Genomic DNA, 14,743 nt, shown 5'->3' with positions numbered 1-14,743 from the left:
TCAAGTGCGCAATTTTCCCCCACAAGTTTCATGATCAGCAAGGCACCAGAGGGAGAGAGGCAACCTCCACACAGGGGGCAGCAGCTGATGAGACTCAGGTGGGGCCGTAGGGTGGGGCGGGACCAGGGCCAAGGGCAGCGGCACTGGGCGGGGGGCGGGGGTGGGGTGGGGTGGGGACGCAGCGTGTCATCCGTCCCAAGCGTCCCATGTGTCCCAAGCACCGTCTCCTCCATTCTTGATCTCAGCCAGCGGCTTCCACCACCGATGTGGTCCCTGGACAGGCACCCGTCCCTCCAGGCATCTGCCCTGTAGGGCAGCCAAAGCCCAGAGTCTGCCCCAGGCTCTCTCCTTCCTTGGGGAAGGAGCCGCCCCACAGACCTCTGTTTGTCTCGTTGACTGTCCCCGCGTCCAGGGCCCCATGGCTGCCAGGAGGCTGGATGGAGGGGTGTCACGGGCTGGTCTCCGCCGCCGGGACGGGCAGAGAGTGGGGCTCGGGTCACGGGAAAGGCCGCCGGGTTGCGAGGGCGCGGGGCTCAGAGGGTCTCGCTCCCTTGGCCGAGCCGGGAGCGCCCAACACCGTGCCGGTCCTGTCCCCGAAAACTTCCCCTGCTGCCAGCTGACGGCTCAGCCTGACATGCGAAGCTTACTGAGCCTGGAGAGAAGCCAGTGGCCGAGGGGACCCGAGGAGGGGGGAGGGGCTGCGGCGTTCTGGCGACATGGGGCGGCCAGGGCGTAGGGGGCAGTATGGGGAGCAGGGAGACAGCGAGATGGGAGGGGACATCCCGGACGTGGGGAGACATCCAGGGTGTGAGGGGACAGTGGGGTGTGAGGGGACATCCTGGGGTGTGAGGGGACAGCGGCTTGTGTGGGGACATCCTGGGGTGTGAGGGGACATACCGGGGTGTCAGGGGACATCCCCGCGCAGGCTCCAGTAGGTGGGTGGGGGACAGGGCTGTAGGGGCGGCAGGGACAGCCCGGACTACGTTTCCCAGCAGGCAGCGCGCTCACGTCACTTCCGGCGGCGCCCGCGGCGCGCGTGTGGGAGTGAGCGAGCGAGTGTTTACTTCCGGCCGCCGCCGCCGCGAGCTGAGGGCCGAGAGAGTCGGGCGGCGGGCGCGGCGGTCCCCGCGCAGCCATGGACTGGCTCATGGGGTGAGTCGGGCGGCGGGCGGCCGGGTGGCGAGGCTGGCGGGCCGGGCCGCGGGAGGGGCCGCGGGGCGCGCCGCGGGCGGCACCGGTCAAGGGCGGCGGGCCGGGCGGCGCGGGCCGGGCCGGCGAGGGGCGTCCCCGGGTTGGGCGCGGGGCCGGGGCTCCCCGGAGCGGGGTCGGGGCCGGGCCGGGAGCGGGGCCGCGTCCGGCCTGCAGTCGGCGCCCGCGCGGCGCGTCGCGTCCCGGGAGCCGACCCCGGGCAGGCGGCCACACCTCGCCTCTGGGTGTCGGGCGGCGGGGGAGGTCGGACGGAGGCTGCTCTCGCCGGTCGCCGTGGCGAACTTGCTTCGGGAAGAGATAACTTTGACGCCGGCAGAGAACAGCCCCTTGAAAAACGAGGGAAAAGAAGCAAAACAACCCAACTCTGCCAGCGTCCGCCGGGGCGAGGTCGGCGGGGCCGGGGTGCGATCGGCGTCTCCGCGGGCGGCTGCCGCAGGGCGGGGTAGGAAGGAAGCATCAGCACCGGAGCCTGGGCTGGGCTCTCCCTCTCGTCGGCGTGTGTGTTGGGCTTGCTGGAAGTTAGATAAACGTACAGAACGTCACGTCGTCTTCAATAAGTTATTCTCCCTAAAAACATCATTTTTTTCCCTGTTCTTTCTCTTTTTTTTTTACTTTTTGAGGATCGAGAAGGGCTGGCACTTTTCACCCAGTAACGTGGTCCTCCATCCGATCTGTGCCCAGCTCTGGTTTGTATAGCACCCCTCTGGAGTTAGGTTAGTTACTCCGGGAGCTTGGGGTGGGAGTGAGGGAGCGGTTGCTGTGTGCTTGGCCTCGACCGGTGGAAAGGCTTGTCTAGACACTGAAGTCCGGGAGGGGAGGTGAAAGGTCCGATGTACGTTTCGTGTCAGTGTCTGTCAGGCCCTCTCGGGGTGTAGGCAGAGTGGAGGGTGCTGTCGGCGTAGTCAGGGACATGAATGAGACCCACCCTTCCTGGCAGGTTGGGTGGAGTTTAGTGCAGGGGGAGACCAGACAGCGTGAAGGGTGAATAAAGAGGCCAAAGAGTTGCTGAGTGTGGCGGGGTAGACCTGGAGCCAGAGTGCAGGGCTGAGGGTGGCATGTGGGTGATGCAGGCGGCTAGCCGCGGGGCGGGGCCGCTCACCTGGCTTCTTGCAGAGGCAGCACTGCCGTCCCAGCCCCACTGCTTGTTAGCTGTGTGACTCTAGGTGCTTACTAATTCTCCAGGCCTGCTTTTAAAAAGTCATCTGTAAGGTGGAAGTCATGGTCCTTGCAGCATGGTGTTGTGGAAGGGTCCACTAAAGCGTTTACCACAGTGCCTGGCATTGGTGGATGCTGGTTGCTGTTAGTAAGGAGAGATGCTTGTAGGAGGCCTTCGTAACCCACGGGCACCAAGAGTCGAGGGCAGGCAGCTGTGTTTGCTTTATTTTGAATCATAGATGCTCGCTTTCTGTGTTTATCAGGAGCGACTGCTTTGGAGGCTGCCTGGCCTCCCATGAGCCGGTTTCAGGGGAGTAGGCTGTTGATTGGCTGAGTTGAGTTAACAGGGCTTAGGGTCGGAGGGACCAGCCCGATCAGCTGGGCTGCCGAGGGGGCAGCTGATTGTATTTTGTCTGTGTGTGGTTATTATGTGCTCATGTCCATAAGAAGCAGGAACTCTGTGCCTGGAAACTGACCAGCAGTCCGTTTTTCTAACTGCCTGAGGTCTGTGCTTTAGGGACTGTATTGTCATCATTGTGAACAACCAGAAGTTTACCACAGCTAGGCTTAGAAGGGTCTGGTTCTCCAGGCGCTTGTCAGGACTGTCTGGGTAAGATCAGCGGAGCACTTACCTCCCTGTGGGGGGGAGGCCGGACCCAGTGTTGGAGGAAGACAGCTTTGAAAGGGACAGGCTTGGAGCTGCTGCTTCTGTGGTCTCTGGGGAGGGAAGGAGCCGACTGGATGTAAAGTAGGCAGTAGGCAGTTCTGAAAGGGAACTAGAGATCTCCAGAAAGGGGTTAGGATGGAGTTTGCTTATCTTCGTGCATGTGTTTTTAAACTTGGTGGATTGCATATCAGACTTGGTGAATCATGAATTCTTTAACATTTCCTTAACTATGAACCACCCCCCTTAAAAAAAAAAAAAGTGGAACAATCTCAGTAGTCAAGTTCTGATCTTCTCGAGAGCATGTTTCCAGGGTGGTGTCTGAGTATGCTAGAGCTGGGAGGACCCGGGTGGCCCTCTGTCCCTCCCACAAGTTTACTGAGCATCTGCTGTGAAGTATGAGGATGCAGAGGCCTGGACTTCACAGCTGCAGAGGGAGTGAGCGGCAGAGACCCCAGCTCTCCCACTCTGGTCCACCTGCCACTCCACCTGGCCCCTCTTGTGAGGAGAGCCAGCCGGCGGCGCGTTAAGGGCCTGGCTCCTGCCCGACGCCCTTTACATGCTTAATGCTAGGACTTCAGTTAATCCTTTAGCCAGGTTTCAGCCTGGAAGAATTGAGGAGATGTGTGATTTTTTTTTTTTTACTGTTTCTTGATATTTTTATTAATTCACATCATTTCGTGTCAACCGGTTTGTTTGGAATAGAGTTCTCATGTTTTTAATGTTTTTTGTTCTTTTGAGAAGCAGTTTCTCTGCATTTGTCCATCACGGGGACAAAGTATGGACTCAGCTGTAGGCAAACGGTGCGTCCTCCTCCTCGCCTTCTGATCACTGTTATGACCAGAAGAGTGGGTTACAGATGTTCGAGTGAGACCACACCTTCCCTGTCACTGAAAGGGCCTTGCTGAGTAATGCTGGCAGCCTTATCTTCAGCTCTCCCTACCGTGTGTGAGGAAAGGGAGGCCTGCAGGAAACCTGCTCAGGGAAGCTAGAAAGAAAGCCAGCATGTTACGACTTGCTGCTGGACTTTGCTGGCGCTCACTTGCAGGAGAGTTTTGCGACGAGCAGCTCGCATCCGTCGTCTTACTGTATGTTTCCTCTGCTTGGCATTGAGCGCCAACGTGTGTGGTAATTTTTTTCCTCTTTTTTTACAAAAGTAATTTCCAACTTGAAAAGGGTTGCACTTCTTGTGTAGGTCACCTCTGGGGTCCTTGGCTCTACCCATTCTGGACAGCAGCTGACAGGGTGGCACCCTTGCCCAGAGCAGAAGCTGCGTGAGCTGGAGCAGCGCAGAGTGTGGGAGTGTGGAGAGAACTTTTGTCCTGCCCTCAGCTGGCAGCGGCAGCCATCTGTGAGTGGACGATAGGCGTGTGGTTTACATTTTACCCGACAAAGCTGGGTCCAGAAGCTTCCCAGCCAGCATCTGGGAATATAGAAGAGGAAACACACTTCCTCTGCTCCTGACTGGTGGGGGCCTACGGGGTGAAGTTTGCAGGGGCCTGCCCGCCCGCGCCCTCTAGCCCAGCCCGCACCCTGCGAGCCCCTTGCTGGGGCCACTCGGGCCTTGACATCAGCACCTCCTTTCCTCCCCGGTGGCAGATTGAGGTGGGGTGAGGCGCAGGGTAGGGCTTCCTGGCTCTGGCCAGAGGAGACAGGCCTCCCGGCCTGGCGATTCACTCCACAGGGCGGTGGAGTTGGCGCTCTCGGGCAGCGCCCAGGGTGTGCTATGCGGTCGGGGGCTTTCGGGCCTGATGGGTCTGCCGGCAGGAATCTTGCACTCAGGTGAAGGGGATCCAACCCCGTGGATGCCACCTCTGCGGGCATTTGAACCGGGTGTTGATGACTTCCCCTTGGCACTTGGCCTCTGGGGAGGGTGTCGCGGTGGCTGGCAGTCAAATCCCGTATGAGGGCACCCAGGCTGAGCTCGCTCGATTCTCTAGGGTTTGGGTTTTTTTTTAACAGTCTCCTTGAGGTATAATTTACCTACCATAAAGTTTACTTGCTTTAAGCGTACAATTAAGTAATTTTTAGTAAAATTACAGAGTTGACCATCACCACAGTTTAGTTTGAGAATGTTCACCTCACCCCCAAAAGAAATCTCACGCTCAGGGTGCCCCGTTCCCTCCCTGACCCTAGGCAATCACTGGTTCACTTTCCATCTCTACAGATGTGCCTACTCTGGGCACTTCGTGTGGAAATGGAACGGAATCACAACGCACGTCTTCTGTGGCCAGCTCACTTAGCTTAATGTTGTGAAAGCTCGTCGGTGGTGTTGCTGGCGCCAGCTGTCCTTTCTGTGGCCAGATGATACTCCATGGTGTGGAGATACGCGTGTGTTGCCTCTCCGCGGACACCTGGGTTGCTCCTGCGTTTTGCTGATCCTGAAAGATGCTGCTGTGACCCAGCCTCTTCCACCGTGAGCCGGACCACTTCCTGCCGCGAGACCTCCAGTCCCGACTGCGTTCACCGTCTGTCCTGGGCCAGACCCCGAGCTCAGGATCAGTGTCGCCGACGGAGAAGACAGTCCACGCTCTGTCAGGCTGGGCAGCGGGAGCAAATGATGTGGCGGCGGAGGGCGGGCCGGGAGGGCGGCTCGGGAGGGTGCACAGGAGTTTTCCAAGCAGAAAGGAGGAAAGGTCGCGGCCCAGGAAGGAGGAACGGCACGTGCAAAGGCATAGAGGCACGAGGAGAAAAACTGCGGCCAGTGGGCCCCGGAACCTGTGGTTGCAGGGCACACGCAGGAGCAGCTGCTTTCCAGGCAGGCAGTCACTGTGGCCTGGGTGTGTGGCAGTGCTCGCCTGGGGCTAGGGTGCGTTCAGATTCCTCTAAAGAGGGCCACGGTCACACGGAGCCCTTGCAGAATGAGCCCCACGTGCCTGGACACTCTTGGCAACGTGTCATTTCTCATTTGTCCTCCCGCTTGGGGTGTCTGCAGGGAACCCTGCACAAGTGTCCCCGGGGACCCACCTGAGCACCGCAGGGAGGCTCTGCGGGGTGGGCAGGGCCCGGGGCAGCCGCAGTGCCCTGTTCCAGCCTCCGTCCTGGCTTCTCACCCCCAGGCGTCACTGTCTGCTGGGCTCACCGAGGCCTCTTCTCAGGATGCTGGGAAAGCCGGGCGGCACTGGGGCGCTGGCTGCTGGACTTGTTGTCCAGAGCTCATGGTGGCCTGGGAGGGGTTCGCTCGAGTGGGCGCTGGAGGCTGCCTCTGTGTCAATGTTCTCACTGTCCCAGCCTGTCCCACATTGTCCTTGCTGTGGTCCTGGAAACTTAGACGCACCCAAGCACACGTTCTTGATTTTGTCAGGGACGGGCCTACGTGGCCTGGGAGGGAGGCCGAGCCCAGGCACAGGTGTGCTCGGCGGGGCACCCTCCGTGCCTGTGTTGGGCGCGTCGGCCCCGCAGGCTGGTCTGGGAGCTGGTCTCAGTGCCCAACGGTGACTTCTGTGCGTGTCCCCCGCCAGCAGTGGCCGTGTCCGGAAGAGGCGGTGGCGCAGGCTGTTCCCAGCTGACTTGGCTGGAGGGCCTGCCGTTCTTTGTCTTCCTCGTGTTTGTTTTTCTTTCTGCACAGGATTTCTTCCGGCCCGGGTACCCCCGGTGGTGTGCAGGGCTGTTCTATGGGACGGAGCCTGGGGACATGGGACTAGGAACAGTTGGAACCGGAGGATAGAATGCGGATACTTAAGGAGAAGACAAGGAGGTCGTTGGTGGGTGACTGGGCCACGTGTGACCCGTGGTCCTGTTTGAACGGAGCCGTGTGGCTTTGGGCCGTGGCCACGTTCTCCTCGTCACCTGGTTTTCTTCTCTTTGAAGAAGTTTTCTTTGCACGGTCACCTGCGGTGGAATATGCATGCGTCCTCCCTGCAGTGGTTGGCATGTGTGTCCTGGGATGATGCCGCACGGGGGCGCAGCGCTCCCACGGAGGGATCCTGGCCATGCCGGGAAGCAGGGTGGAAGCCGGTGGGTGGGTGCTCGAGAGCCATTTTAGTAGGGCTTCTGGAGCGTCTTGGAAAAGGTGCCGTTTGAGCTGAGACCTGGGGAGGTGAGAGATGGGAACAGGGCTCGGGGGCTGGATGGTTTGGGTTTGAACCCCGACTACAGCTTCACGAGTCATCCTGTTTTACCTCCCCAAGCCTCAGTTTCATTGTCTGTGAAATGGGCGTAGCAGTAACCTTCCCAGCGGGTGGTGGTGGGATTTTATGAGGTGTCCACCGTGGAGAAGGCCCTCTGTCCCCTCAGAGTGAGGTGGGGCTTACCTGGCAAGGCGGCGCCTGCATGAAAAGTGAGTGCAAGGGCTCCGCACCCTGCGGCCCCCAGGCCGCCTTGTCACTGTCACCTCTGCCCTGCCCTTGGAGTGCTGCTGTGGCAAGGACCCAGCCCTGTGTCCCGATGCACGGCTGCCCTTAGCCCTGCAGCCCAGGCTTATGCAGTAGGTCTGGCTCTCGGGGTGACTTGTGTGGAAGGCGAGGGGTCGAGGGGTCAGGGGCTTGGCGCTCTGGAGGCCGCTTGACCCCGTTCCCTGCCGATGGCGCCTTCCATCTGTAACCTGCCCGCTCCCGGTCCCCTGGTCGTGCCACACCCCCCTTCCCCCGCCAGGTGCCAGTGCTGAGTGTCGCTCTGGGGCTGATCCCGGGGTGGCGGGAAGGGCGCGGCCTGAACTGGCTCACCCGGTCCGCTCTCCCGCCCCCCGGGTGCTGCGGGAGCTCCCGGGCCACCCCTCGCGTCGCCCCTCCCGCCGAGATGGCGAAGCTCGGTATGGAAGGTGGAAGGTGCTGTGGCGGCCTGCTGTCGGTCCACGCCTTCTGCACTGAGAGTCTGTCCCGGGCTGCTAGAGGGCCATGTGCAGAGGGCGCAGGCCTGGCCTGCCAGGCTGGCTCTCCAGCAGCTCTGTCCTCCTCAGATCCCGCACTCATATCCCCTTGTTGGTGCGGTGCAGCTCTGGTCGTGACAGGCCCCTCTGGCCTGTTCCCCGGGTTCCTCAGGACTGAGAGTTGCAGAGGGGCATAGAGGAAGCGGTTATCACCTGTCCCAGCTGCTCCTTAGTGAGACGCTTCCAAAACAAATAGGCCTCTGGGCGGTGGCGTTTTTATTCCACGGGGTGGGGCTGCCTGCCTCTTCCTGCCAGCCTGCAGGCTGATGGGAGCCGCAGACCCCCGGGCAGAGACTCTTCCTGCAGGCTTCTCAGAAGTGTTGCTGGGCCCTGTCTCCCACGGGGAGGGCGTTCTCGGGGCGCGCCGGGGGCTGCAGAGGAGGCCTCCACGCTGGGTTCTCCAGCTGAGTGTGGACTCCTCCTTCCCTACTTCCAGGCTGGCTCGGCAGGTGTCACGGCCCGAGCAGGTCCTCAGCGTGGCCCGGGGGACACCCTCGGGGAGGAAGAGTGTCCGGAGGCGTGGGGCTGCCCCCACTCTGGCCCTCATGGCCTCAGCCAAGGCTTCTGAGGGGAAGGAAAACGTGGAACCCTTACGACAGGGGCTTCACCGCCCGCTCAGAGCCCTCCGTGCTCTTCGGTGGTTTGGGTCAGTCCTGGCGTCGGGGCAGCGCTCCCTGCCGGGCCCTTTCCCTGCACCCCTGTGGCCGCTTAACCCGGCTTGGCTTCCTTGGCTGCTCATCAAAACAGCCCCGTGACTGGTTTACAAGGACTCTTCTGATTCAACGGACGGAGACGCCGGCCCAGTGGCCCCCGGGCAGGGAGGGGGACGGAGGTGCCGGGAGGTGATGTTTACTGAGTGGGGTCCCCCCAGCCCAGCAGGCGGACGGGAGACAGCGGGGCGCCCCCACTGCCGCAGCTTTATCTCGGCGGGGCCTTCCTAACAGCTGCGGGGGGCTGCGAGCGGAGGCGTGTTGAGTGGGGTGGACAGGAGGACCCAGCTCGTGGCCTTCACAAGGTCCCTCACCCTGCCACCCATGCCCCGTAGGAGTGGGAGGCAGCCAGTTTCCTTGCCGCGGCGGGTGGAGGGCACGGCCCCACATGATCCAGAGGCCCCTGACACAGGCTGGGGGGCCGCCAGTGAGGACAGGCGAGGTTGGCGTTCTTCATATGTCCCCGTGTGCATTAGTGCTGGTCGGGACCGGAGGAGAGGTGGGCGTAGCGGGCACTCGGCCCCTGCACTCTGCAGGCCTCGGCGGGCGGGGGAAGACGGCGCTTTCGGGGTGTCGTCAGCTGGAAACTGAGTCTCTGGCTGCTCAGAGAGGGGGGACCTGAGGCGTTGAGTTCTCTTCTCAGACTGTTTCCTGTGGCCCCGCATTGATGCCGCGAAGGGACCCAGAGACACTGAGCCTGGCGGCACTGAGTTGCTTTCCTCGCCTACCAGGCTGTGCCCGTGAAGGGCCAGTGCTGACTCGTGCCCACTTTTGGATCCAGGGCCTGGTGCGTTGGCAGCTCGGGACCTGGTCCCTACGTCAGGTGAGGGACCCTCCCGTTGCCCTCCCCACGAGCGGGCTGCCTGCCAGTGGGTCTCCACCTGGAGTGGTCTCACCTTCCAGGGACGCCGGGCAGGACCTGGAGGTGTGGTGGGGCATTGCTTCTGCCCCTAGTGGGTGGGGGCCAGGGGTGCTGCCTGGCATCCTGCAGTGCAGTTGAGGAAGGCTGCCGGTCAGTCTGCGTCTCCTCGCGGGAGGGCTGGGGCGGGAGCTGCTCGTGTGCGCGGGCCGTGCGTGCTTCCGTAGTGCTCAGTGGTCTAGCTTCTTATGACTGGGGTGAGTTCTTTCTGCTTTAACGGTATTAAATCCCAAGTATTAAGATGATAGAACTTGTTCTTAAAGAGACAGCTAAGAGCAGAGAGAGGAACTGGGAGTTGCTAGAACCCAGTCAGCAGGGGCTGTCTCACTGGCCCCTCCCGGCTAGCTGTGCTTCCCTTGGGCATGCGTTCTGCTGGCAGATGAGGGGACGGTAGGTGCAGCTGTGCTGGGAACCTGACCAGGGAACCCAGACGGGTCGGCGCTGTCTGTGCAGCAGGAGGCCCGAGTGAGCAGTGGGACAGCGAGTTGCAGGTGCGTGTGTCTGGGCCAGGAGAGCCCCGGGACCTGTGTGTGCGCCTCTGGGCTGCGGCCTGGGCAGGGCCGTAGGGACAGACCAGAGCTTGTGCGCCCTGCCCTTTTCCTTCCTGGCCGCATGTGAGCCCACACACGTGCACACACACACACAAGCATGGGGACTGTGCGCGCCATTTAGTTGATTCTGTCGGGAAAGACATTCCATCCGTGCTGCCATCACGACGTGTTCAGGAGGCCCTTGCTGGTCGGGGCCGTGTGTGGTTCCCGAGGCCGTGGAGAAGATGGCAGGCAGTGGGCGCAGGGGTGACACGGAGAGCTTGGAGCAGTGTCGTCCTCCAAGGAGCCCAGCTGAGCTTGGGATGCCCCCAGGCCCCTCTCGGGAGCTCTGCACGGCAGGAGTTCAGGGCTGAGCCGTCCCGAGCGAGCGAGCAGCTGCAGCCTGGCGTCCGCCGACCCTGCGGAACACCCACCCGCACCACCCTCTTCCCAGTCCCACTGCCCTTGTTCTCTCTTAGCTGTTGAAGGTGATGAATGAACAGAAAAGGAGTCACAAGAAGAAAATCCAGGCCTTGGATCACCCCCTGGGCTGCCCTGCCTTTCACTCCTCCCCGCAGGGCCGGCGTCCTCTCAGAGGAACTTCTTGCTGAGAGTGTGGGGCGGGTCATGCTTGGTGACTTTCCTTCTGTGTCCTGGATGAGCTGCGTGGCATCCAGGGGCCGGAGGGGCTTCAGCGGGCGTGCAGGGCTGAGCCTACCCATCTTCCTGAGCATCACCGACACGGGGTGTGCACTGGGGACCGCTGGGGCCGCGGCTTTTTCACAGGACAGGGCTCACTCCCTGCCACGAGAGGAGTGTTTTCTGTTGGCCGAGGGTCCTGTGCCCTGCTCGCTCGATGAAACATGTGGCAGGTGCTTCCCTTTTGGGGTGTTCGTCTTCCCTCCCAGACCCACAGGTAGCTTCGCTCCCTCGGCACGGGAGCAGGCAGGCAGGCACCAGGGCACCCTGAGCCAGGCTGTGGGCAGCTGGCCGCGGGGCATCAGCCCTGCAGGGTCCGGTCCCAGGAGGGGGTGCCGGCGAGGAGGGCTGAGCACCCACTCTGTGTGCCGTCTGCAGGTCAGGTGATCTTGGGGTCACGATTGCTTTCTGAGCCCGGGCACCCGGATCAGGGGAGGGGGCTCCCAGCCCCTGCCCTGCAGACTGGTTTTGGCTGGGATGTGTTTTCTGGGAGATGCCTGCTGTGTGGCAGGTGTTCTTGTGACCGCGGTCAGGTTTACTAGCTTCAGGGACGCAGACGTGCTCATGCCCCACAGAGCGTTAAAAGCACCGAGGGCATGCGTTGGTGGTCTCGCGGGTCGCGCCCGTCATCACGCAGGCTGTCCTTGCTGCCTCCCTGCCCGGCCTGCTCCCTGCCTCCGAAGCAGGGCGTCGGATTGGGTCTGGGTTGCCACCTGCAGCGGGCCCTGGGTCTCGGGGTGCTGTTTGCAGAGCGCTGCACCGCCCCACATCTGCTCTGCGCTGTCCGAGTGAGACCCCGGCGCTTCTCTGGACGTGGGCACTGCAGCAGAGACTGAGAAATGCCTTGTGATAAAAACCCTTGTTTTCTAGTACATTCTCGTGTTCCTGCTGGAAGGCCTCCTACCTTTTTGGCCGAAGAAGTGCAGGGCTCAGCTGAGTTCTGTCAGGAGCTCCCGGCATTTATAATTCATGTGAAAATAAATGTGTCCTCTTGTCATGACCTTGCTGGCTTTCATGCACTTCCTCCCAGGCCAGCCTAGTGCATCTGGGGTTTTTTTTTTTTTTTTTTTTTTTTGCGGTACGCGGGCCTCTCACCGCCGTGGCCCCTCCCGTTGCGGAGCACAGGCTCCGGACGCGCAGGCTCAGCGACCATGGCTCACGGGCCCAGCCGCTCCGCGGCATGTGGGATCTTCCCGGACTGGGGCACGAACCCGCGTCCCCTGCATCGGCAGGCGGACTTTTAACCACTGCGCCACCAGGGAAGCGCCAGCTGGGTTTTAAGGATGCGTGATTGTCAGCCCCACGAGGCAGGAACGATCCGTACATCCTTGCTCGTGTGAAGCCGTGGCGGGGTTGGGGGGGAGCTGTGCTTCCTCTTGGGGTGCTTTGTTTTTTTCTTGTGTGTCACCTCCTCATGGGACCTGTGGTTGTAGGTGGGAGCGTTGGTGGTTTGCCGGCCCCTAAGTCTGAACTGTCACCAGGACAGCAGTGGGGCCTGGTGTTCATGGCAGATGTCCCCTCTCTCCTGAGATGGCTCCACGCCAGGGCGCAGCGCCGCCACCCTGATGGTGGAGCCTGTGCCCCTGGGGGCGTCAGTGGAGCTCATGTCCCATTCACGCAAGATCCAGGGCCTGCCCAGACACCAAGCTGGAGTCCCTCCCTGCCTCGCCCCACCGGGGCCCCCCGTGGCCGTCCACACAGCACGGGGTTGGGGGGACGTGCACGGCGCCGACCTGGAAGCAGGTCTGTGCCCCCCGGAAGCCCTCCCTTCTCTGCTCCGCTCGGGGACTGGGGCGATTCCAGTTTACCTCCCAGTTGGAGACCTCCCTGGGCTGCACGTGTGCTCCGTGCGACCTGCGTGGTCGTTTTCTGGGTGGAGCAGCTCTGCTGTGTGCCGGGGGCGTGGGGTTGGAGTGGCAGGGGCCCGAGGGGTCTGCTGTCGGTATCCGCCCTGCCTTGGGTCCACCTCCTCCTGTGTGCGGGTCCTCCCTGCTCCCATCAGCACAGGCAGGACCCGTGGGGACAGGGCTGGCCGAGGGCCGGTGTTGGTGGCAGTGCATGTGGTGGTCAGAGACACTGCCTCTGCCATCTCACAGACTGGCCTCCGGTCCCCCGTCCACCACCAGCTGTGTGACCTTGGCTGCTGTGTCAGGTCTCCAAGCCTCAGGCGATCCCCGTGTGTGGGGGCCTTGGCACCTCGCTGGCGGGTGGCGGTGTCCTGGTGTCTGTTCCTGTCGTGCCTGCCGCGGTGACTGTGTGGTGGGAACAGGCACTGCTGTGAGGGACATGGTGGCTGCGTCTCCATGGTGCCCTCGCCCTGCGTTTACCCACGGTGGGGGGATGTCAGGGCTGGGCACACAGCTGTGCTTCCACAGCATACGTGGACCTTCAGGAATCAGCACCTGTGGTGCTACAGGGGGACGATGACGGTGCTGGGCTTGGGCTGGCTGTCCCCAGGGGAGGGAGGCCACGGGACTGGACGGTGGGGTGGGGGTGTAGTGAGGGAGCTGCCCCACCCTGTGACTCTTCCCAGAGCCCGGGGAACTATGGGACCACAGGTCACTGGTCTTTGAGTCGGCTCTGATAGTTCAGGTGTAGGATCAGGACACTGCACCTGCAGATGTCCCCAGCTTTCTGCTGATTCGCTGTAGTTGGGGGTCACAGGATCCTCCTGGTCACACAGCAGATGGGAGAGCAGTGGTAATCACGGGCCCCTGCTGGCCTCCGGGAGCTGGGTGTACCTGCCAGGAGCAGTTCACAGGCGCCACTGCACTGCGCTTTTCCATCTCTCATCTCTTTCCCAGAAGTCCGGGTCACTTGGTTTCTAACAAAAACAATAAAATGTCCCCTAAAATGACGTTTGGAGGGTCTGCGGTGGAGACTGCACTGTTTGGCCTGTGCGCCTGGTCCTAGAGCCTGACTGCTCACACACCCCACGGTCCTGGCTGCAGGGCCTGATTCAGAAGCCAGTTGTGGGTGGTGTGACCACATGAGGGTCACAACTTCACTGGGCTCCCTCCAGGCAGGCCCATGGTTCCCTGGGCTGACCCAGCTCCAGGGCCACAGGCTCTTCTAGACCCGGGCACCCGTGGGTGGAGTTGGGGAGCGTGTCTTTGTCTTTGGCTCAGATCTTCTGCAAACCACCAGAGTACTGACCGTGTTGTACTCCTGCTTAAAAGACCCTCTGGACCTCCTTGCCTAAGGGATGAAGTCCCCATTTCCTTCCATCCCTGACCCCCAACCCATGGGTGCCCGTTGCACTGCAGCCTGCTCAGGCCTCTGATGTATCCTCTTCAGCCAAGACCCCTGGCCTGTGCTCACGCTGCCTCCTCGGCCTGGAGAGCCTCCCGTCTGCCTGCCTGACTCCTGTGTGGCTTTCTGGCCATGGGCTCCTAGAACATTTGACCTCCACCTTCAGGGCCCAGTCACAAATGGGGGCAAGGATGGAGCTTCCCAGCTATCTTCTTAAAGATGCTTGCCTGTCTGTTAGAAAGAGAAATTAAGAAAATGATCCCATTTGCAGTAACATCAAAAAGAGTAAAATATTTATGAATAAACTAAGCAGGTGAGAGATCTGTATGCTGAAAACTGTAAGACATTGATGAAAGAAATTGAAGAAGACATAAAAGATATTTTATGTTCATGGATTGGAAGAATTAATATTGTTAAAATGTCCATACTACTCAAAGCACAAGCTACAGATTCACTGTAATCACTATCAAAATTCCAATGGCATTTTTCACAGAAATATAAAAAATAATTCTAAAATTTGTATGGAGCCACAAAAGACCCCAAAGCAATCTTGAGAGAGAAGAACAAAATTGGAGGGATCACCGTCAGTTATTTCAAACTATATTATAAAGCTACAGTAATCAAAACAGTATGGTATTAGCATAAGAACAGACATAAAGATCAATGGAACAGAAGACAGAGCCCAGAAATGAACCCATGTGTATATGGTCAACTAATTTACAACAAAGGAGCCAAGAA

General features: G+C 60.7%; 1 protein-coding gene and 1 long non-coding RNA gene across 2 annotated transcripts in view; both read left to right on the top strand.

The window, feature by feature from the left end:
* The first annotated feature begins 1,005 nt into the window (after window positions 1–1,005).
* Window positions 1,006–14,743, top strand: part of MOB2 (MOB kinase activator 2) — a 49,898-nt gene continuing 36,160 nt past the window's right edge. Inside the window, exon 1 of the mRNA XM_067747880.1 lies at window positions 1,006–1,152. Coding sequence (XP_067603981.1) covers window positions 1,136–1,152 — 17 coding nt within the window. The 5' untranslated portion in view covers window positions 1,006–1,135. The remainder of the gene's footprint in view (window positions 1,153–14,743) is intronic.
* On the top strand, window positions 1,951–8,485 carry LOC137229818 (uncharacterized). Its single transcript, XR_010945866.1, has 2 exons — window positions 1,951–4,379; window positions 5,196–8,485. It is a non-coding gene; the product is annotated as an uncharacterized lncRNA (long non-coding RNA).

This window comes from Pseudorca crassidens, chromosome 9 (genome assembly GCF_039906515.1).
Source record: "Pseudorca crassidens isolate mPseCra1 chromosome 9, mPseCra1.hap1, whole genome shotgun sequence".
In the NCBI taxonomy this organism is placed as follows: Eukaryota; Metazoa; Chordata; class Mammalia; order Artiodactyla; family Delphinidae; genus Pseudorca; species Pseudorca crassidens.
The sequence above is the reverse complement of the archived record's forward strand: the minus strand, read 5'-3'. Positions and strand labels throughout refer to the sequence as shown.